This window comes from Triticum aestivum, chromosome 7B, assembly GCF_018294505.1.
Source record: "Triticum aestivum cultivar Chinese Spring chromosome 7B, IWGSC CS RefSeq v2.1, whole genome shotgun sequence".
NCBI lineage: Eukaryota > Viridiplantae > Streptophyta > Magnoliopsida > Poales > Poaceae > Triticum > Triticum aestivum.
Window position 1 is genome coordinate 744,401,239 of NC_057813.1, and position 18,294 is coordinate 744,419,532.

The window sequence follows — 18,294 nt, forward strand, 5'->3', positions numbered from 1 at the left end:
GGCAGGGGCTGCCAGATCCACCGCCAGCACTCCCCCGAGCCTCCAGATCCCCACGAACTGAGGAGAAGGGGGTATGAGGGGAGGAGGCGGCACCGACAGACAACTCGGACGCCAAGAGGAGGAGGGAGGTCGGAGCAGAGGCCAGCCGGTGCCCGACGCCACCGCGCAGCGCACCTCTGGAAGTTTGCCACCCGCACGCGTTAGGAAGCCGCCCCGCCGCCACCTGCGCCACGCGGCCTTTGGCCAGGAACGCCACCTGCTACGACAAGGGAGGGGGTGGGGCGAGGAGATGAGGGAGGCAACGCTAGGGTTACCTCCCGGGGGCGCCACGCAGGAGCGCCTCAGGACGAGAGGGAAAGGGGTGGGTGAGGTAGTCCTGGATAAGGGGGTATCCGGACAGCCGGACTATACACTTTGGCCAGACTGTTGGACTATGAAGATACAAGATTGAAGACTTCGTCCCATGTCCAGATGGGACTCTCCTTTGCGTGGAAGGCAAGCTTGCCGATTCGGATATTAGATCTCCTTCTCTGTAACTGACTCGGTGTAACCCTAGCCCCCTCCGGTGTCTATATAAACCGGAGGGTTTAGTCCATAGGACAACAACAATCATAATCATAGGCTAGCTCTTAGGGTTTAGCCTCTACGATCTCGTGGTAGATCAACTCTTGTAATACTCATATCATCAAGATCAATCAAGCAGGAAGTAGGGTATTACCTCCATCGAGAGGGCCCGAACCTGGGTGAACATCGTGTCCCAGTCTCCTGTTACCATTAGCCTTAGACGCACAGTTCGGGACCCCCTACCCGAGATCCGACAGTTTTGACACCGATATTGGTGCTTTCATTGAGAGTTCCTCTGTGTCGTTGCTGTAAGGCTCGATGGCTCCTTTAATCTTCAACAACAACGCAGTCCAGGGCGAGACTTTTCTCCCCGGACAGATCTTCGTGTTCGGCGGCTTCGCACTGCGGGCCAACTCGCTTCGCCATCTGGAGCAGATCGACAGCTACACCCCTAGCCATCAGGTCAGGTTCGGAAACTCGAATTACACGGACGATATTCGCGGAGACTTGATCTTCGACGGATCCGGGCCTACGCCAGGAGCGCCAAACAGTCACGACAAGCATGACTTAAATCTGCTATCGGACAGTATTCGGGATATCGCACCTGCAGCAGCTCCGGACCTAAATCCGGGGCAGGTCGCATCGTCCGAGGACGGGTGGATGGACCCCGCCACAGAGGTCGCATACTCTTCGGCGGCAGAGCCGAACACAGATTCGGCTGTTAAGGAAATCTGCATCGCCGGACTCCCGGACTTGTGTCCGGATGTGGGTTCCGAACCGCGTGCGCCCGGGCCCATCGTGTCCGATCGGGCCCCGGTAATGGAGTTCATCGTTGCGGATATCTGTCAGCACTGCCCCTTCGGCGACGTGTTGAATTCATTAAGGTCTCTCTCCTTGTCAGGAGACTCTTGGCTGAACTATGTACGACTCGAGTGGGAAGCAGGCGACGAAGAAATTCGTTACCCACCCACCACCCACTTCATTGCCACTGTCGATGATTTGACCGACGTGCTTGACTTCGACTCTGAGGACATCGACGGTATGGATGACGATGCAGGAGAAGAACAGGAACCACCGCCCACAGGGCGCTGGACAACCACCTCCTCATATGACATATATATGGTGGACACTCCCAAAGAAAACAATGGCGATGAGGCAATAAAGGATAACCCCTTAGGGAAGCAATCAAAGCCTGGGTGTCATCGGCACCGCTCTAAGCCCCGCTACAGCAATACTGGCACAAGAGACGAAAACAATCCGGATGGTGCCGAAGAGGAATACAATCCCAATCAGCCTACCTTCGAGCAGGCCGAACAGGAATATGGGCAGGTTAGCCCAGATGAACAGGCGACGGACGGATACTTGGAGGATGATAACTATATGCCTCCCTCCGAAGACGAGGTGAGCCTCGGCGATGATGAATTCGGTGTACCGGAGGATCCCATAGAGCAGGAGCGCTTCAAGCGCCGGCTTATAGCCACTGCAAAAAGCGTGAAAAAGAAGCAGCAGCAACTCAAAGCTGATCAAGATCTGCTCACAGACAGATGGGCCGAAGTCCCGGCAGCCGAGGAATACGGACTCAAGCGCCCCACCAAAGACTACCCAAAGCACAAGTTGCTACCTCAACTCGAGGAGGAGGCTGTAGAGCCTACACTACCAGCACAGGACGAGGCTGACCGGCCACCTCGTGGCCAAGATAAAACGGCGTATCAGCCCAAATACCAGCCCACACCCCCACACCAATTCACTACGGCCTGGGGCAATACGCATGACCTGCGAGATATATTGGAAAACAACGCAGGACAGCCAACATTGATCTACGGATCACGGGGGCGCGCCCCAACATTTGACGATGACCGTCATGCCAGATACACTACCAACAAGTCCGGCCTGGCCGAACATCACTAGCCAGACATAGTCGCACTGCGTAGCGACATAGCCCGGCACAGAGGCGCCGCACACCCCCTCTGCTTCACTGATGAGATAATGGATCACGAATTCCCAGAAGGGTTTAAACCCGCAAACATCGAATTATACGATGGTACAATAGATCCTGCGGTATGGATCGAAGATTTCCTTCTCCACATTCACATGGCCCGCGGCGATGATCTACATGCCATCAAGTACCTTCCCCTTAAACTCAAAAGACCAGCCCAACACGGGCTGAATAGCCTGCCAGCGAACTCCATCGGCAGTTGTGAAAACCTGGAGGACGCGTTCCTCAACAACTTTCAAGGCACCTATATGCGACCACCGGATGCTGATGACTTAGGTCACATTACCCCGGAGAGTCAGCCAGGAGATTTTGGACTCGGTTCCTAATAAAAAAGAACTAAAGCGCCGAATGTCCAGATACCAAAGCCATAGCAGCCTTCAAACATAATATCCGGGCCGAGTGGCTCGCCCGATACCTCGGCCAAGAGAAACCGAAGTCCATGGCGGCCCTAACGACACTCATTACCCACTTTTGTGCGGGCGAAGATAACTGACTAGCTTGCAGTAACAAAACAAACACCCCTGGCGCATCAGAGGCCAGAGATAGCATCCATAAACCTCGACGCAACAAACATAAGCGTCACAAGAATAATGATGACGCCCGCAACACGGCAGTCAATGCCGGATTCCGTGGCTCCCAGTCCGGTCAGCGGAAAAGCCACTTCAAAAAAGCAATTCGGGCCCATCCGGCCTGGACCGCATACTTGACCGCCCATGCCAAATTCATGGTACCCCAGGAACGACAGCCAATCATACCAACAGAGAATGCCGGGTCTTCAAACAATTCGGCCGGTCACACACCGAAAAAAATAAAGGGGTCTCAAAGCAATGAAGACAACGAGGATCCCATACCATCAAGCAATACAGAGCAAAAGAAACTCCTACACAAACCAACACGGTGAGCGTTATAAACATGACCCTAGAGGTTGTCTCCAGATCAACAAATAATCACCATACCGAAGAGTCAGTCTTCGACACTATCCCCCTATACAGTAACTATTACGTACTGCCGGGACGAACCACGTTGGCTCAATTCAACGTGGTACCATACCAGGCCCACGTGACATAGTCACAATTACGGGCAAGGCCGAACCCCACTTCAGCGCCGAAGAGCATACGGCCACTGAAGCAGCGAGTTGTGCCTCTTTACCGAACCTCGATTTGACATCCAACCCCCCGGACACCAATAAAGGAGTCCGAACTACTTCATGGCAGGATAGCTCGGCTTGACCAGGCGCCGGTCAAACACCACGTCATAAGTTGGGAGGGCCACACCCTGCGGTTCAACCGCTCTGTGGCACACAAACGTCTCTCAGCATTTTCTTTGCAGGTTCGCTTTTGCGGATAATAGGACTGGCGTCATGAAATCGGCTCGGACGTGCAAAGGGGGAATCTTTGAACACTCCCCCCGAAGACAATCCAGACATACTTTGGATTCACACACAGCTCCCTCCCGCCCGGTCTAAGCAGGTTACGCCGTCATACCTCGTTTTTATAACATGAACAGTACCCATACACATAGACGTATTACTCGAATACAACATGTAGAGTTATATGACGCTTATCTGCTGTTATTTCTCATTGACATTTTTAGTCATAACGGCATCCGAATATCGTGTTATGCCTTAAAACGCCAAGGGGCTTCATTGTACCTGCACTATGGCAACAAAGTCCGACCACCTTCTCGGTCGCTCGGCACCCCGAACTTATAGCATTATATGCATAAGCTCCGAATCATGTCTTGGGTCATTAGTTGGGTTTTCCCGGCTCCCATGTTTTGGTACCTTACGTTCCGCAATATCGGCTAAGGTAGCGCTGGGAGAACTACTGCGATTGTGTCCTGATTCTTCCAGACGAGCACCTCAGTAGAGAAAGCCGAAAACTGACTGTCATGATAAGGTGAGAGCTGGTCAGCTGTTCGAGAGGTTGTAAAATCTTTAAGGATTTATTCCGCATAATGCCATAATAAATGCAGAGTGCGACGGATCGGTCTACCGATCAGGTGCTATTAGAGCCCTCGTGCGGTCTTCCGAACACCAGGGGCTGCGCCTACCATACTAGAATTCTTATGGCTAAGTGAGAGTGATAAAGCCCTATAGTCTGATTGCCTGGTTCGCTGTGCTGACCACCTCCTTTATGGACCCAAGAATGGGGTAAAGAGTGTTCAGGTGTATCCCGAATACCCCCGTACTTCCTACGTGGGGGCAGAAGCCGACGACTGGCCAACTCTCAAGATTAATATATAAAATGGCCGCGCAGGAGGAAAAACTTTCATATAACAGGCAGTACATAAATAAAGGTGACTTTGTTCCGCCTTACAAAGGACAACATGATTGCCTTCATGGAAATACAATGTCTTTGGTACATTGCTCCGCCACAAGGCGGGCTCCTTTCAGGACACCATCGTAATATAGTTTGGGCTTGCGGTGCTCCTTCCCCTCAGGCGGTCCCTCGGTTATCAGCTTTTCAGCATCCAGCTTTCCCTAGTGCGCTTTCGCGCGGGCAAATGCCATTCGCGCACCTTCTATACAGACCGACCGCTTAATGACGTCAAGTCGAGGACAAGCACTCACAATTTGCTTCACGAGCCCAAAGTAACTGCTCGGAATGGGCTCGACGGGCCATAGCCGGACAATCAAGTCCTTCATGGCTAGTTCGGCCGCCTGGTGCAGTTCAACCAGCTGCTTCAGCTGATCGACAAATGGCACCGGATAATTCGGCGCCAAATACTGCGACCAGAAGAGCTTTTCCGCAGTCTTCTTCTCCTCAGCTCGATAGAATTGAGCAGCATCAGATATGCTGCGTGGAAGCTCCGCAAACGCCCCGGAGAAATCAGAAGTCAATTTGTCACCTTGAATTTCTCCTGTTACGGAATAAAAATCGCTTTGCATAAGAAAAAGCCTTACCAGCCGCAATCTTCCTCGCCTCCTGAATGTCCTTCAGAGCACCTTGGGCTTCCTCCCGAGCATCAGTTGCGGCTTGGAGAGCTTGCGCGAGTTCGGATTCTTTCAATGATAGACTCTGCTCCAAAGTCTCGCTTTTCTGCACGGCGTCGTGAAGCTCTTGTTCAACTTCAATGACCCTGGCCTCGTGCTTCTCGCAAAGGGCCTACTCCGCGGCTGCCTTCTTTTCGGCTAAGGCCACAACCTTCTTCAGCGCCTCAATTTTGGCATTCGCCCCTAGAGCGCGCAATATATATACTTTCATTAGGCACACCTACTTAATTGTGCTAAACTTAATAAGGTTTTGACATACCTTGATTGTCCTCCAACTGCTTCTTCACCTAGCCAAGTTCTTCTTCGGCCCACTCCAGACTCTGCTTTAGTCCGGATACTTCCGCAGTATGAGAGGCGGCAGTCGCTGCAGACGCCTGTTTAATGTTTATAAAGGAAGAGATATATGTCATGCACTGAGTCTCCTATGGACGGAAATTTGATCCCCTGTCTGGTTCCTTCTTTCACCGGACAGTGTATCAGGGGCTACTATCTATACTATGACAAATCTTCTAAAAACTCCTAAAACATACCTCCAAGCCTTTTATAAGGCCGATGCAGGATTCATTCAGTCCACTTTCAGTGGCCTAAACCTTCTCAATCACCACGCCCATAAGGGCGCGATGTTCATCGACGATGGAAGCACTCTTTAGCGCTGTCGATAAGCTGCCCTGCACCTCTGGTTGGACAGAGGTTGCCGACGTAGCACGATCACCCCCTCTAGTCATGGGGGGCTGCCTGCCTAATCCCAGAGCCTCAAAGGTCTCCGGGATCGTGTCCGACTATGGGCCGAATACAAGATCGCCCCCGCCGTCGACACTCATGGGAGCCGCCGCTCCCGTATATCCGGCCCCTGAGGTATGCCCCTCCTGGTCTAGGTCCTTTTGGGACGACACCTCGGTGTCATGCCCGAGCTTCGGGGAAGGGGCCTTCGGAGGTGTCTCGCTCTCTAGGGCGTCCGAGCTCAACGAATCCTCCGATGAGGACTGTTCTGCGCAATACCTAGCCGGACTACAAAAAGTATGGCACCAATTAATTTATTATGCCTCAATAATCATGGACGCATAGATGTGTTCGGTTTTTGTGTACTCACAAGTCTTCCAGGGGCTGGGCCCTGGGATCCCACTCCGGGCTGCTATCGGTAGCCGTAGTGGACGCCTCTGGCAGGGGAGTTTTTCCCCTCTTAGGCAATTCAGCCTCCAGAGATGAGGAGGCCATCCTTTTCTCCCCCCCCCCCGTGGGGGACTCGTCTTCTTCCTCCTCCTCTTCCTCTTCAGAGGAGAGATGGGTATTGGAGTCTTCAGATTTTGTGTCCGAAGCACCGCGACGACGGAGGCCACTCCTTGTCTCCTTGGCCTCTTTATGGGCCTCTTTCTTTGGCGCCTCGTAAGGCGCCAGGACCAGCATCTTCGTCAGAAGTGGTCCGGCTGGTTCTTCTGGCACCGGGGCTGGACAGTGTATCCGCCTCGCCCTCTTCGTCCATCCCTAGGATAATTGTGGGAAGCGCGTTAGGGCATCTTCCCCGGGATATGACAATGAAACATATGGATGGACAAAATATAATGACTACTTACCGGACTTGCAGGGCGGGACAGTTGGTACCCGCGGTCCGCGGTGGAGTCCGGCCACGGTTTGCCGGACTTAAAAAGCACCTTCCAGATGTCCTTGTGTGATGAGCCATAAAGCTCTCGCAGGGTCTGGTGCTCGGCCAGATCATACTCCCACAAATTGCAGGCTCGGTGCTGACAAGGAAGAACCAGGCGGACCAACATCACCTGGACTACGTCAACAAGCTTGATGACCTTGTGTTCCATACCTTTTACGCGTGTGTGGATCACCGACAGTTCGTCGGATGAAGACCAGTTCAAACCCTTCTTGGGCCAGGACGTAAGCCGCAAAGGGGCTCCGGATCAGAACTCAGGAGCAGCGGCCCACTTTTTGTCGCGCGACTCAGTGATATAGAACCACTGCTGCTGCCACTCCTTGATGAAATCATTGAAAGTACCTGTCGGCCATGTGACCCTAGGCATCCTGCTCATGATGGCGCCTCTGCACTCGGCATGCTCGCCGTTCACCACTTTGGGCTTCACATTGAAGATCTTCAGCCATAAGCCGAAGTGTGGCGTGATGCGGAGAAAGGCCTCGCACACGACGATAAACATCGAGATGTTGAGGAAGGAATTGGGGGATAGATCATGAAAATCGATCCCGTAATAATACATGATGCCACGAACAAATGGGTGAAGGGGAAACCCGAGCCCGGGGACAAAATGAGGGAGGAACACGACCCTCTCATGGGACTCTGGAGTAGAGACAATCCGTCCCGCCGTCGGAAGACGGTGGCCGATTTTCTTGGCCAGGTACCCGGCCTCCCGAAGCTTTTTGACATTCTTCTCCTGGATGGTAGAGGCCATCCACTTGCCTCCTGCTCCAGATCCGGACATTTTCGGAGGACCTTTGTTGGTGGAGAAGATGAATGCTCGGGCGTTAGGGCTCAAGCGAAAGGGAATGGACGAGCAGAAGGAGAAGGCGTGGGTGAAAAGGAAGAGGCCTTTCCTCTTTATAGAGGCAATGAAACTTTGCGCCTCCCCGCTTGCCTAGTAAAACCTGCTCGTTCCCCACTCACCGCGATTGGTGGTGCAGCTGGGTTACCCACACCCGTATTGATGAGAATCCCGCGATAAGGGGACACGATCTCTGCTTCGACAAGACGTGCCAAGAAAACCACCTCGCAATATGCGCAGTAGCTGGTTAGAAGAAAACGGTTCGAATAATGACTGGACCATGGCGTGATATCACTCTATGGAAATGGTCGGTAGATGTGATTTGTTGAATACTACGCTCTCTACGGTGGATTGTGGAAATTGTCTTTGCAGAGCCAGACATAATCCTTGTGTTTGGAATCTTCTACGGAGTATTCAGAGATGGAACCCGCCTTGCAATTCCGAAGACAATCTGCGCGCCGGACTCATCGTCATTGAAGCCTGGTTCAGGGGCTATTGAGGGAGTCCTGGATAAGGGGGTATCCGGACAGCCGGACTATATACTTTGGCCGGACTGTTGGACTATGAAGATACAAGATTGAAGACTTCGTCCTGTGTCCGGATGGGACTCTCCTTTGCGTGGAAGGCAAGCTTGGCGATTCGGATATTAGATCTCCTTCTCTGTAACCGACTCAGTGTAACCCTAGCCCCCTCCATTGTCTATATAAACCGGAGGGTTTAGTCCGTAGGACAACAACAATCATAATCATAGGCTAGCTCTTAGGGTTTGGCCTCTACGATCTCGTGGTAGATCAACTCTTGTAGTACTCATATCATCAAGATCAATCAAGCAGGAAGTAGGGTATTACCTCCATCGAGAGGGCCCGAACCTGGGTAAACATCGTGTCCCCAGTCTCCTGTTACCATTAGCCTTAGACGCACAACTCGGGACCCCCTACCCGAGATCCGCCGGTTTTGACACCGACAGTAGGCGTGTTTCTTTTATTCGTATTAACAGCTACTCTAGGGGGGATGTTTTATGTGGTGTTAACGATTTAATAACTATCTTTGTAACTCTAGAATGTTTCAGTTTATGTTCCTACCTATTGTCTGGATATACCAAGAGGGATCTACGGTCTAATGAGGCTACTATGAAATATTTACTCATGGGTGGGGCAATCTCTTCTATTCTGATTCATGGTTTCTCTTAACTATATGGTTCATCTTGGGGGAGATTGAGCTTCAAGAAATTGTGAACGGTCTTATCAATACACAAATGTATAACTCCCCAGGGATTTCAATTGCGCTTATATCCATCACTGTAGGACTTGGATTTAAGCTTTCCCCAGTCCCTTTTCATCAATGGACTCCTGATGTCTACGAAGGAGTGTGGTTATTTTGACAAATTCCTACCTCTATATCTATCTCTGAGGTGTTTGGGTTTTGCAAAACTCCATAGACATGAAGAAGAGAAATGTTATCCCCACTCCGACCAAGATAGAACTTTTACCAAAAGTTTATTGTGATCTTTTTATTCAAATAACAATTAAGGTGAAGCAGGATCAGGAACAATGAATCTCTTTATGATAAATAAATCCATTTTGCAAGTTCGTTATTACGGGTAGTTCCTACAAAGAATTGGACTAATGACGTATACAATGCTTGAATTATCAATGTAGATGCTACATAGTGGGTTCTCATCCTTTAGAGACTATGAGTGTAATAGGAGCATCCGTTGACAAAAGGATCACCTTAAGATGATCATCTGATGGCTATTAGGAATAAATCAAATCAGATGGTTCTATTTCTCAACCTTTCTGACTTGCTCCTACTGAACCAAGGTCGAAAGGATTGAAAAAGTCAGTCATTCACAACCACTGATGAATGATTCCTCGAAAAGTTAAGGATTAGTAGTTCTTTTTCGAAATCGATTTTGAAAAAGAATGGATTCGGTCTTATACATACGTGAGGAAGGTAATCAAAAAAGAGAGAAGACGAGTTCTTCTTTCTTTTATCACTTAGGAGCCGTGCGAGATGAAGGTCTCATGCACGGTTTTGCATAGAAAGAAGCGAGGAACCCTCTTTTCGACTCTGACACCCCAACTCCAGTCGTTGCTTTTCTTTCTGTTACTTCAAAAGTAGCTGCTTCAGCTTCAGCCACACAAATTCTCGATATTCCTTTTTGTTTGTCATCAAAGGAATGCATCTTCTTCAAGAAATCCTAACTATTCTTAGCATGATTTTGGGGAATCTCCTTACTATTACTCAAACAAGCATGAAACGTATGCTTGCATATTCGTCCATAGGGAAAATTGAATATGTAATTATTGGAATAATTGTTGGAGACTCAAATGATGGATATGCAAGCATGATAACTTATATGTTGTTCTATATCTCTATGAATCTAGGAACTTTTCCTTGCATTGTATTATTTGGTCTACGTACCGGAACTGATAACATTTGAGATTATGCAGGATTATACACGAAAGATCTTTTTTTGGCTCTCTCTTTAGCCCTATGTCTCTTATCCCTAGGAGGCCTTCCTCCACTAGCAGGTTTCTTCAGAAAACTTTATCTACTCTGGTGTGGATGGCAAGCAATCCTATATTTCTTGGATTCAATAGAACTCCTTACGAGCATTCTTTCTATCTATTATTATCTAATCAACTTATTAATGACGGGACGAAACCAAGAAATAACCCCTTATGGGCGAAATTATAGAAGATCCCCTTTAAGATAAAACAATTACATCGAATTGAGTATGACTGTATGTGTGATAGCATCTAGTATATCAGAAATATCAATGAACCCATTCTTGCAAGTCCTCAGGATACCCTATTTTTAGGTGCTAGGTCTATTTCTTAGTTCAAAATCCCTCTTACTAACTGCACTAAAAGAATTAGTAGATCTGTTCCGCCCAAATGAAAATGGGTGCGATATGTATATCAGTTCCAACCAATAAAGATAAGGGCTCTCATATTTTAAATATGAGAACACAAGCCTTTTTTCTTATGATTTTTATCCCCTCCACATCAGTATTTATCCTACATGACACTTTTAAAATAGCATCATTGTACGTGCACTTAAATGAAAAAATAATTTAGACGAATGAATACCGGGCCTTTCCCCACATGCCATAAAAAAGCGTGAGACGAGGTTTCACGTGGCGGGCGGCGGCGGGCGGCCGGACTCCGGGGTTCGGCGGCGGTGTGTGGCGTCTCTGGCCACGGAACGAGGCGGAAAAGAGCGCCGGAAAAAAGAAAGAAAGGAAGAAAGAAAGGTGCCCCGCCCCGCTGACGGATAAGGCATGGCACCAAAAAGTTGGGGGGACGGCGAGCGGCGCGACCGCGGTTGGGAAAGACCAGAGCTTTCCCCTCCGTCCCCATCCATCGATCCCGCGCCCCGGCGCCGAGGTGCTCCAGCTGCGACCGGCAGCGATGGCCGGAGCCCGTGGCGCGGCCGCCCGGCCGCCGCCCACGCGCGACGGCGACCCCGAGCCCGGCCCGGCCGCCGCAGCTAGTCTCTACCGGCGGCGGCGCGGCTCGCCACGCCCAAGGTACCAACCCATCCCCGCACGCAGCGTAGCCGTAGCTTATGTCATGTGTTCCTCGTTCCGTCTCGTCTCGTCATCGCCGCCGAACATAAACAAGGGGGGAGGAAGCAACACGAGGGATTACCCCGCAGGCGACGCGCGGATCGTCGACGCGCGTTCCCTTTTTCTATTCCGCGCCGGAACAAAACGAGGAATCCGCCGAAACCGGCGCAGATCGGCCACCGGCTGAGGAAAAGGGATCTGGCTCCCTCCCCTCCCCGGACTGGACCGGCGGCATCTTGGCGTGATGGGGCGGAGCATCTCGCCCGCACCACCCGTTCACAAAGCGAGCGTTTCCAAGCTTTTTGTCCACTACCAGAGGCCTTTGCCGCGCAGGAATCATTCGCTTTCTCCCACCCTTTTCTTCTTCCATATAACCATTCTATATATGCATTGCACTGCACCGCACACACGCATCCCTCGTGCCATTCTCGTTTTCGCTCATCCGTTGGCTGCCGCCCCCTCATCCCTTCTTTGATTCATCTTCATCTTCATCACTATCAACAACCCATTATCGTCATCGTGTTCATTGCGGATTGAGGAACGTGCATTGCCGCGGCCAGGATGCAGCTCCACCACCTCTTGCCGCCGGCGTGGGTGCCATCGGGCTACGGCGGCCACGGGCCGCGCCCGCGTGCCCTCGTCGTCAAAGGTGCTCGATCGATGTCGCTCTCTTATCATGCTTTTCTTGCGCGGCCGTCATCATACCATGTTGAATGTGTATCACGATTAATTATGTCGATGCACCATAAGTGCCGGCCATCCTGCTGTGTTGAATTCGGAACGGAACCGGCATAGGTACTTGTCGTGAGAATGGCTCTGATCACTTTCTCTTTGAACAATCAGGTCCATGCCGGTTCAGCGGCAAAGGAGATGCCGCCCTTGTGGAAACCGCCGGCTCACGCGTCGCTCTCCAGATTGCGCAGGCCACCAGCGTATCCAGTGCTAAAGGTATTGTTGCCTTGACTTGGGCTGGGACCCGATGATCTTGTCTTTGTTTTATGCTTATGTTCTCTCCATCGCTCGCTTTTAGCGTTACTATCTACATGTAGCTAGCACCGGGCAGGCACCGTTTACATTACTAATTTACTAAGTAATCTCACCCGGCCGTCTCCTGTTTTCTCCGTCTGTTGTTTTGCTATCTGCCATTATGCCAGCCAATGTACTCCAAGCAGTAGGCACTTAACGAGTACATATATTGTTTTACTCCTCTGTATTATGTTCCTCTTTAGCAAGTACACTGTCACACCATTATCCTATTTGGAGCGCAATTACACATGCTGCTACAAGTTTACCGGAGGACAGAAGGGCTTCCGGTGAGTCGGTACGTACTATTAACACACGTAATTAGCACGTGAGACACGAACAAATGATCCGTCAATGAATCAGGATGGGGCATGATCCGGATTTTTCGGAGCACACAGCACGTTAATTAGTAGGCGAGACAAGAACAAATAATCCGTCAACTTCTATAGGTCCTTTTCCATAAAAAACACGGCATGCCATTAGTCGCCAAGAGGAGTCACAAAGATATTGACAGAGTGCACAGAAACATGATAAAAAGGTATACAAGAGAGGGGTAGGATTCAGATTTTTGGAGCACACACCTCGTTAATTAGTAGGTGAGACAAGAATAAACAGTCCGTCAATGATGCTTATGGTTTTTGGCCTCATGAAGAGAAGGAACCCAAACCTATATGAAATCCACTTTAGAGCAAGGATGTAGCTTTCTTTCCGATCCCAAAGAGTCAACTATAGAAAAGAATGCTTCTGATGTTTAAAGTCAAGTATGATGATAGAAATATTCTCGACATACTATTGTTCCTGTTGTCGACAGTTCTATAATATGTCACTGCCAACGTTCTTTTATCAGCTAATAAAATCCTACCCGAACCTAACCCAATCTCAAGCTGTATAGAGTGGAGATTGAATTTAATTTTACAATCACGTAAAGTTGGGCCTGGAGCTGAAATTTCAAAGCGTGTTTGCACTTTGAGGCATTATTGTTCTTGTTACTTCAAAATGATGTCATGTCTTACGCTGGATACATTTAATCATTCGTGTGTTTCGATGTACCTGCAGGGTTGCAAACAAACCTTGTCAGAAATGATATTCAGATTCTAGAACGGACCGAGGAACCATGTGACCTCGACGACTACTGTGTGATTCCTGGGACAGAGTTTGGGCAGCCACTGGTCAACCAAGTGAGGATGATGCTGGGATCGATGAGTGATGGCGAGATCAGCGTGTCGGCATACGACACTGCCTGGGTCGCCCTGGTGCCGAGGCTCGATGACAGCGATAGCCCCCAGTTCCCCGCCACCCTCCAGTGGATTCTCGACAACCAGCTCCCAGACGGCTCCTGGGGGGACGCTGCCCTGTTCTCCGCCTATGACCGGATCACCAACACCCTTGCCTGTGTCGTGGCTCTCACAAAGTGGTCTCTTGGCCCTGATAAATGCAGCAGAGGTAATGCAAATCTGCAAACCAATACACTCAGCTGCTCTGCTAAAGTAGCAAATGAAGCAGGGTCTTTGAACTAAATGTACGCACGATGCATTCTGTTTCTCTTTTCAGGGCTCTCTTTTCTGGAAGAGAACATGTGGAGACTAGCAGAGGAAGACCTGGAGTCGATGCCCATCGGCTTCGAGATTGCGTTTCCTTCTCTCCTGGAGGTGGCCAAGAGCTTGGGCATTGGGTTCCCGTATGATCACCATGCTCTGAAGCGCATATATGCCAACAGAGAAGTGAAGCTCAAGAAGTAGGCACCCGTTATTGTGCTCCAGTTCTCCTAGATTTTTTTTTCTTTAGAAAAGGAGGATCACCCCTGGCCTCTGCATCAGTCCTAGAGATGCAGATTACTTAACATGTTTCCTGATTAATTATTAATTACTCGAGTAGGATTCCGATGGAGATGATGCACAGAATTCCAACGACGATCCTGCATTCCCTTGAAGGAATGCCTGGGGTGGACTGGCACAAGATCCTCAGGCTCCAGTCTAGTGATGGGTCCTTCCTCTATTCTCCTTCAGCTACAGCCTTTGCTCTCAAGCAAACTGGTGACGCAAAATGCTTCGAGTACATCGACAGAATCGTCAAGAAATTCAATGGAGGAGGTAAGAGATCCATGACCGTTAACTGCACTGATATTGGATGGGATTGAGTTCTTTTTTTTGGTAATTCCTGATCCCGTGTGCATTGTTCATCTTGATTGGCACATTTCAGTTCCCAATGTTTACCCTGTCGATCTCTTTGAACACATCTGGGTCGTCGATCGGCTGGAGCGTCTTGGAATCTCACGCTACTTCAAGCAAGAAATTAAACAGTGCTTGGACTATGTCCACAGGTTTACTTTCTCATCCATAACTGTGCCTTTTTGATAGTGCTTAAACTATTGGTCACTTCGTGAGGAAAGTTCCTTCTAACTTCGTTACTGACGCTGTAGCCACTGGACTGAAGACGGTATTTGCTGGGCAAGGAACTCCGCTGTAAGAGACGTGGATGACACAGCCATGGCATTCCGGCTGCTGCGGCTACATGGATACGATGTCTCCCCGAGTATGACCCCCTTTTCCCTGCAAACTCAAATATTGTATAGTGCTGTACATACTCTGCAGAGTAATAATAATTATTTCATGTCACAAACAAAACTGGCATTTTGATTTATTCACAGGTGTATTTGAGAAGTTTGAGAAGGACGGGGAGTTCTTCTGTTTCGCGGGGCAATCAACGCAAGCAGTCACTGGGATGTACAACCTGAACAGGGCCTCTCAGCTAAGATTCCCTGCAGAGGATGTGTTGCAGCGTGCAGGGAGATTCTCGTATGAGTTCCTTAGAGAAAGGGAAGCCCAGGGCACGATCCGAGACAAATGGATCATTGCTAAGGATCTACCAGGCGAGGTAAACACGTCCATACTGCCAATTAATCGGTTTAGATGGATTAGGAAGTAAACATAACCCTCACAATCTTTGGCTTGATTGCTCATGACACTTGCTAGTTAATTTTTTACGAAGCCCCTAAAGAATTATAATTGATATTTTCATATATAACATGACTATTTTGAATACTCTTGTTATCATATTTAAAGAATAGTTATTATCTTATTTTTGTGAAACAAAATAACCTTATCTGGATACGAACAAGAATATAAATACCTTTATTTATGATTATAGGTAAAATATACACTGGACTTCCCATGGTATGCAAGCTTACCGCGTGTAGAAGCAAGGGTCTACCTAGATCAATATGGTGGTGAGAATGATGTCTGGATTGGAAAGACACTCTACAGGTAAAAAACGTCAAATTCCGGCAATTGGTTCATTCCATACTTCTTGAGGGAAGATCCCAGAGTTGATATGCTGAATGGCTTTGGCAGGATGCCACTTGTGAACAACAACACCTATCTTGAGTTGGCAAAGCGTGATTTCAATCGCTGCCAAGTCCAACATCAGCTTGAGTGGCATGGCCTACAAAAGTACGCATTAATCTCACATAACATTTTGTTAATTATGTCTCATTTTCCTTGCATGACATGTCTTTCTATGTATTTAGGTGGTTTATTGACAATGGCCTCGAGACTTTTGGGGTGGCTTTAAGAGATGTTCTGAGAGCTTATTTTCTAGCTGCCGCTTGCATTTTTGAACCAAGCCGTGCCACAGAGCGACTTGCATGGGCCAAGGTGTCAGTGCTGGCCAACATTATTACTAAATATCTTCATAGCGATTTGTCGGGTAATGAAATGATGGAACGGTTTATGCACGGCGGTCTCCATGAAGGACATAGTACTATATCATGGTGAGCACATTAACTGAGCATTGCTGCTGAATCTAAACTATCACGCCAGATGATAAATATTTACATGCTTAATTGGATCCCTTTGACTTATTGTTCTTTTGATAAGAAAAATAGCAAACTAATACTAGTAATTTGGTAGATGATTTCCACCAGCGGACAATTATGATGCAAACATAAAATCCACTCTCTTAGAAGTTAAGACCTTCAAACTTTCATATATAGCTTTATTTTACTTTGCGTGATGTCATGTAATATTTTTTGCTTAACGACGGATGATGTAATATCTTTAAACACTAGAACTGTTTAATCCATCACTGTGCCATTAGAAAAACATGGACATAATGTCTTCTCATTCTTTAATATGGTTTACATGACACAATTTGTCCATCTAGGCGTAAAGGAGATGCAAAAGAGGACATTCTTGTGGGGGCACTTCAGCAGTTTATTGATTTATTGGCACAAGAGACACTACCTGTTGGTGAAGGACCAATGTACATCAACAATTTGTTACGTTGTGCTGTAAGTTGGACAAGCAACTGCACCTGTTTTTTCTAGAGTTCTTAATTAGTAGAATGTTCTCTTTGGTAAAAATTCTAATATATTTCTTTGAACCTCTAGTGGATTGAATGGATGATGCAACTGATAAATAGAGAGGATGACACATACGATTCAAGTGTTATTCAAGAAGGGTCGTGCATGGTTCATGATAAACAAACATGTTTGCTTCTAGTCAAAATTATTGAGATTTGTGGTGGACGAACTGGTGAAGCATCATCGATGATAAACAGCATGGATGGTGCTTGCTTTATTCAGCTTGCGTCCTCTATTTGTGACAACCTTCACCACAAGATGTTACTTTCTCAGGTAGCCCTTTTCGCTGAAATAATTTTCTTGCCATATTTTCTATTGAACTATGTGATACATGGTTGATGGTGTTTTCCCGATTTCAAGAAATGAACACAATGACAAATCATTGAACTTAAGGGATCTCATGCTAGTTTTGGCTTGTAAATTAACTTATGATAACTTCTATTAAGTCGGCGCTACAGTCCATCATGGCATTCATTAGAAACATGGCACATATGGTGCATCTGTTAAACTAACTATGCAATTTATTTACAGGACACCGAAACGAACGAGGTGGCGATGAGCCACATGGACGAGAAAATCGAGGCGGGCATGCAGGAACTCACCCAGAACTTTCTCCAGACACACGATGATGGGACGAGCAGCGAGACGAAGCGGACCTTGTTGAGCGTGGTGAGAAGCTGTTACTACGCGGCTAACTGCCCTCACGATGTATTCGATAGACATGTTTCGAAGGTCATTTTCGAACATGTGTTTTGAAAGAAAGAAAGAAGATATATCCTGCAATGGTAGGGATGGGTGTAGGTGGGATCTGTATGTACATAGAAAAGAATGCTGCAAGGAGAAAAGAATCCTGCATTGAGTATGAACATTCCAGTTGGGTTGGTTCTATTTTTTGCAGTTTGTGTTTGATCGGATGCATTTTGGTAAAGTTGTGCATGTCACGGTTAAATGCAATGAGATATAAAATCCAATAAAATGCACTGGTTAGATGATTCTCGGATGCATTTTGGTGGATCAAGCTAGTAAATCTAACGGCTACAACTATTTTTTATGATGTGGATGTAATTAGAGTTAGGGAACACCACTCTCTTAATACGATATATAAGACGCGTAAATTTTTCATAATATTACTTAACATTTTCTATTAACGAACAGCTTTTGAATAAACAGTGAACAACCTTTAATACACAATTTTTTCAAATACATGTATTTTTAAAATTACACCATGAATGTTTATGAATACATGATGATCATGTTTTTTAATTTAAGATGAACATTTTT

General features: G+C 48.0%; 1 protein-coding gene across 2 annotated transcripts; it reads left to right on the forward strand.

Moving 5' to 3' along the window:
* The first annotated feature begins 11,221 nt into the window (after positions 1–11,221).
* Positions 11,222–18,005, forward strand: LOC123160464 (ent-copalyl diphosphate synthase 1, chloroplastic). 2 transcript variants are annotated; one of them, XM_044578279.1, is made up of 14 exons: positions 11,222–11,591; positions 12,474–12,578; positions 13,710–14,096; positions 14,205–14,388; positions 14,529–14,743; positions 14,853–14,973; positions 15,073–15,185; positions 15,301–15,527; positions 15,801–15,916; positions 16,004–16,102; positions 16,180–16,422; positions 16,815–16,941; positions 17,041–17,286; positions 17,545–18,005. In XM_044578279.1, the coding sequence occupies exons 3-14, from the start codon at positions 13,838–13,840 to the stop codon at positions 17,767–17,769; spliced, it is 2,175 nt and encodes a 724-aa protein (XP_044434214.1). In that variant the 5' UTR covers positions 11,222–11,591; positions 12,474–12,578; positions 13,710–13,837; the 3' UTR covers positions 17,770–18,005. The 2 variants fall into 2 exon arrangements, with proteins under 2 accessions (XP_044434214.1, XP_044434213.1); XM_044578278.1 differs by lacking the exon at positions 11,222–11,591 and adding an exon at positions 12,045–12,279.
* The last annotated feature ends 289 nt before the right edge of the window (positions 18,006–18,294 follow it).

What these genes read in the sequence shown, in the direction of transcription:
- LOC123160464 (XM_044578278.1), top strand. Translation starts at nt 12,192, where the DNA reads ATGCAGCTCCACCACCTCTTGCCGCCGGCGTGGGTGCCATCGGGCTAC. An exon ending in AGAGAAGTGAAGCTCAAGAA is followed by an intron (nt 14,389 to 14,528) that starts GTAGGCACCCGT and finishes TTACTCGAGTAG; the next exon opens with GATTCCGATGGAGATGATGC. An exon ending in ACAATTTGTTACGTTGTGCT is followed by an intron (nt 16,942 to 17,040) that starts GTAAGTTGGACA and finishes TTGAACCTCTAG; the next exon opens with TGGATTGAATGGATGATGCA.